Source organism: Sinocyclocheilus grahami, unplaced genomic scaffold, assembly GCF_001515645.1.
Source record: "Sinocyclocheilus grahami isolate Dianchi unplaced genomic scaffold, SAMN03320097.WGS_v1.1 scaffold221.1, whole genome shotgun sequence".
NCBI lineage: Eukaryota > Metazoa > Chordata > Actinopteri > Cypriniformes > Cyprinidae > Sinocyclocheilus > Sinocyclocheilus grahami.
The window spans coordinates 1,831,917-1,837,596 of NW_015505400.1; the positions used below are offsets into that span (position 1 = coordinate 1,831,917).

At 36.4% G+C, this 5,680-nt stretch overlaps 1 protein-coding gene across 1 annotated transcript in view; it reads left to right on the top strand.

Annotated features, from left to right (window-relative positions):
- Positions 1–5,187, top strand: part of LOC107596577 (receptor expression-enhancing protein 3) — a 34,542-nt gene extending 29,355 nt beyond the window's left edge. Inside the window, exons 7-8 of the mRNA XM_016287336.1 lie at positions 1,499–1,635; positions 4,842–5,187. Of these exons, the coding sequence (XP_016142822.1) occupies positions 1,499–1,635; positions 4,842–4,910 (206 nt within the window). The 3' untranslated portion in view covers positions 4,911–5,187. The remainder of the gene's footprint in view (positions 1–1,498; positions 1,636–4,841) is intronic.
- The last annotated feature ends 493 nt before the right edge of the window (positions 5,188–5,680 follow it).

The following is a 5,680-nucleotide window of genomic DNA, read 5'->3' on the forward strand; positions in this document are numbered from 1 at the left end:
AAATTCCAAGTAATAGTTTAAACTGTCCATTTAATGATGCAATTAAAAACTTTGAATAACAGATTTGTTTGCATCATTGCAAAAATCTTGATTGAAGTTGTGTGCTTTTTTTTCTCAAATATATGTAGGTAAACATTTCTGTTAGTTATATTTTGTCGTATTGGTTTTTATTAATAATAATGATTGCATTTGGTACTTTAGTGAGAAACAGGTTAGAAAACATGCCTTCATTATTTTAATACATTTCTACTCTTTTATAGGCAATGTAGCATTACCTAAATTACTCTATTTTACTCTAATATAGGAAACTACTTAAAACCATAATTTGAACCAAACAATCATTGTAGCAAGGCAAATACACGATATGTTTAATTAAGAGTATAAAGGGCTTTTATATATATATATATGTGTGTGTGTGTGTGTGTGTGTGTGTGTGTGTGTGTGTGTGTGAGAAGTTATATCTCTCCTGGTTATGTGTTTGGACAAAGACCTGTCAGCTACATCTTTATATTTGTCCTCTTTCTGCTTAGCTTGCACAAGGTCTTAACAGAACTAGAATAGTTCTGGAAAATTAATCGCATACTTTTCTAAATCCCAAGAAAGTTGTTATATTTCAATAATTGAAAACAGTGGTGGGTGTGGAAACAAACAAAGGAAGGCTTTTCAGCATCATCGGTTTATGTATTTCTTCTGCCCCCTTATGGCGGAATGGAGAACTGACATGCTAAATTAAACCTTCAGTTCTGTGCAGTGCAGTATGGTCTTGTTATAGCCTGTCCTTTGGATGATGGAGTGTGCAGTGAATCGGCTCTGGCTGGATTGCTGTTAGGCGTCCTGGCACAGGTTGGCTCTGCCTAGCTCCCAGCTCTACCCGGGGAGCCCAGAGGTGATGGTGCCAGGAGCAGCCTGAACCTGGCAGCTGCTCTCTCTCTTTCTCTCTTCCCCCGCTTGTCCTTTCTCCACGGCTGAAATCACATTCCCACCCTTCACAAAAAAATGGAACTGGTCAGTTGCGACCCAAAAATGAGTCTGTTCAGATAGCGCAATGGACAGTAAAAACAATGTTAAATGCAGAATAATACACACATAATAAACAAATAATCTTGTTGACATCCAGTCAAATTCTGCTGTATTTTGGCACAGATTCATGTGTCACCTGTTTGTCAAAAAAGGTCACGTGCTTACAAAAGTTTCCTATCTAGCATAATATCATCTTAATTTTTTCCCCATATTATTGGGCCTATACTTTATTATTAATGTATTTTAATATTATCGAATAAATCTGTAAATGTTTTCTGCTCTTTGTCAGTGTAGGATGTATTTTTTGTACAGTAGACCATTTTGATTCTTTGTTACTGGGTCACCAATGTCAAATCTGGGCCTTAAGACAAAAGCTGTTTGAGGAGCAGTGATCTCGATCATGCCTGCTGTTCTATCTGATCAAGCGCTGATCTGTGTTCATCTTGTTTTCTTAACTCTCAGCTTGTTTGTTTTGTAGAGTATTATCATGGTGATGACGATGACAGGAGTGATGACGAGGGTAAACCTGTGTACTCTGAAGATGAAGCTGTGTCTCATCATGGGCTCAGACGATCTCAGAGCGTCAGAATCACCCGCTCAAAACTGCGCAGAGATGTAAGTCCAACAAAACCTGATAGCACATCCCTATTTTGTTCTTCCAAGACTCAGTAACTAAATAAACATTACATTACACTTGCAAAAAGCCACTTTTTATTTGGTATATTTTATTAAAAATGCAAATGTTTGAATGCAGCATGATTTAATCATTGTTTTATAAATAGAAAATAGATATAAAATACAAACATATTTTCTTCTTTGAACATCGTAACTCATTACTATACTTTTTCTGTAAATGTAAAGGACAATAACTGTCATTATAATAAATGCAAATGTCATTATAATCACAAAATATTGTGCTACATGTAGCATTTCAGTTCATCTAAAACCTTAATTTAAAGGAATAGCTCACCCCAAAATTTGCTGAAAATTTACTCACCCTAGAGCCATCCAAGATGTAGATGAGTTTAATTCATCAGAACAGATTTGGAGAAATTTACCATTTCATCGCTCACCAATGAATTCTCTGCAGTGAATGGGTGCCATCAGAATGAGAGTCCAAACAGCTGATAAAAACATCACAATAATCTGCAAGTAATCCAAACAATTCCAGTCCACCAATTAACGTCTTGTGAAGCAAAAAGCTGCATGGTTGTAAAAAACAAATACATCATTAATATGTTTTTAAGTTCAAACCATTGCTTCCGGCTAAAATCTCTTCCTCTTCCATAATTGGAGGAAGCATTATTATGGACTATGGCCTTTATTTTGGGCAGAAGCGAAAGTTTAAAGTTAAAATGCCTTAATGATGGTTTTGTTTCTTGCAGACACGCAGCTTTTCGCTTCACAAGATATTAATTAATGGACTGTAGTCATGTGGATTACTTGTGATTATTGTGATGTTTTTATCAGCTGTTTGGACTCTCATTCTGACGGCAACCATTCACTGCAGAGAATCCATTGGTGAGCAAGTGATGTAACGCTAAATTCCTCTAAATCTGTTCTGATGAAGAAACAAACTCTTCTACAACTTGGATGGCCTGAGTGTTGGTAAATTATCAGCAAATTTTCTGGGGATGCACCGAATGTTTGGCAACTGAAATTATTATGGCGAAAATAGCAAAAAGACAGAGTAAATTGTACCAAACAATGATGTGATGCGATCAAATAGCAACCAGCGTAGAGTAAGCGGCACGCACTCTTTATAATGCAATAAACATGTCAGCAGTGTGGAAACATTTAAAACTGTCCGAGAAAGAGGCAAAAATCATTACAAGCACCAACAGCGAGAGACTGTTTAGTACTGGATCGCATTTCTTCGATGAGAAGAGGAAGGGGTGATTGTTGCTGGTTACTGTATGATGACTGAAATCGCGAAATGGCCTTAAACAATTAGTAAATAAACTGCAGAACGTTATGTTTTCTAATACATGCACGAATTGCATGTAGCCTATTCTGACAGCGCTGCACAAACTCGCGGCGGATCTGCTTGTTAACCAGGGTTCGAAGTCCAAAGCGCCAGGAAAATCTGCGCTGAAACAGTAGGCGAGTTTCCATTACCCTTCAAATTGCGCGAATTGAAAATACGCCTAATGGAAACGCTTCAATTTTGCAAAAACGCCCATATATCGCAAAAAAGTTTTTACGCTCACATGAGGTGGTTTTTCAGGCAATGCGAAAAAGGAATAATTTGCAAAACTGCAATGGAAACGTTTTTTTTTTTGCATTTACAGGTCACATGGCATATGTAAAAAGTCATATGATCATTCTTCAATGTACTAGAACCTCCAAGAAACACTTCATAAGTGGCCGCTCTCCAGTATAAGGGGCTTTCCCTACTATTAATGCTTAGACAATTTACACTGCACACTTCTGCGGTGCAGTGTGGCTGTGATACGGCCACAGAAGCTGATTGGGGCCACTCTTAACGTTAGTCAATGCTTGTGTTTATTCCAGCCGTGCCACGCAGCTGCTCTCTGCTACTTCTGTAAAGATAAACCCATACGCCTCTTTTGAATAAATATAGCCAAAATCCGTTAAAATCCCACCAAAATCCGTTGCCATGAATTATCGCGAGAGGCAAAAGGTTACGTTTTAGTTGCAGAACATTGGTTAATGAAAACGCCGTCATTTCGCAATACTTTTTTATCGACATTTATAAAATATCGCCAAAGTTTTGCGCAAATCTGTAATGGAAACGCACCTAGTGTTACTCGTCAGTTGCTCAGTCACATTTTTATGAATTTTTACAAGGCATGTGACAATGCGATACGTGCGACGTATTCGTAATGAGACTCATTTATAAATCCGCTGTTGTCAACAAAAAGAAGCATTGAGGTCTTCCTGCGCTTTCCGCCTAAATAAAAGTTGAGAAAAAGCAAGAACTCCAACATTTATAAATGTTAGTATTGTAATTTTACTGTTGTTGTTTAAAATAAAATAAAAAGTAAGACAATAATAGTAATTACAACAACTGTGTTAATACATTTATTATAACATTCACACAGTAAAAAATACATGCCTGATTCAAGAAGGAGGTCTGATGGCCAAAAAATATTATTTTACTAACTTACTAATTTTAAGTTAAATTGTGCTTTGTTGGTATAATGTCTGCTAGAATGTAAAAAAAAATTTCAGTGTTAAATATTCCTAAATTGTTTTTTTTTTTTTATTCTTTGAAAAGCAAGAAAAAAACGTAAAAAGCAAATTTTTGGCTATTTCATTTATGCAATGGTGCAAAAAACTGGTAAAATACATGAGGGAAAAAACCTTGAAAAACCATGTTCGGTTTCAGCTTCGGCCAAGAATTTTCATTTCGGTGCATCTCTAAAATTTAAATTTTTGGGTGAACTATTAATTTAAACGTGGAATCTTGACTATTTGATCAATTGAAATTTTTTTGAAAGGTGTTATTACACCTTTTTTTCTGTTGCATTTTGCTGAAAGAAGCATTTGAAGTTTAGTAGCAGCTCGCTTACTCTTAAAATTGAAATATTCACATGAATTTGAATTTCTAACATTTACAGGTTGGACTTGGAATATAACCGTAAGATATGCATTGTAGGAACCCACATTATTCAGAAGCATTGTTTCACTACTGTAAAGTGACATCACTGATGGAAGTTTGCTGTGCCATTTTTATAATTTAGTTGTTGCAGTCCTTAATCAAATCATATTACCTTATTGATTATGGCTTCCCTCTTGATTTGTCCTGTGCGTGAGTTTAATCATGGTAACCAATGCTTGTCATTCATTGGTCACAGGCACGCTATGGATCTCTGAAGATCAAAGGGAAGAAAAGACCAGCACTCAATGCCATGGCTGACTACTGATGTGTGGGAAGATGTGTCCACTTTATCAGACAACCAATGTGTTCATATTCTTCTCTTTCCATAAGGGTTGTGGACTTTATTTTTTTCTTTTTCATGGATATACCAGCGGATCTATTTATTACTTCTACCAGCAAGTGTGTACATACAGTGAGTATCGTGAGTTAGAGTAGTATATGAAACGTATGGGGTTTGACTGATGGGTGTATTTGTAACGGATGGCTTTATTGGTCTGAATTTGACATTCAGATGTCTTTAGCTCCAGTATTTGTATTTAGACATGTCCTCTGATGCTTGTCATTCATTGGTCACAGGCACGCTATGGATCTCTGAAGATCAAAGGGAAGAAAAGACCAGCACTCAATGCCATGGCTGACTACTGATGTGTGGGAAGATGTGTCCACTTTATCAGACAACCAGTGTGTTCATATTCTTCTCTTTCCATAAGGGTTGTGGACTTTATTTTTTTCTTTTTCATGGATATACCAGCGGATCTATTTATTACTTCTACCAGCAAGTGTGTACATACAGTGAGTATCGTGAGTTAGAGTAGTATATGAAACGTATGGGGTTTGACTGATGGGTGTATTTGTAACGAATGGCTTTATTGGTCTGAATTTGACATTCAGATGTCTTTAGCTCCAGTATTTGTATTTAGACATGTCCTCTTTGGATGGGGGTTTTATATTTCTGTTTTCATACTTTTGCTGCCTTTTAGATGATGTTTTGAGTAGTTTTTACAATTGTAGGTTAGGTAAAAAATTCAGATTCTT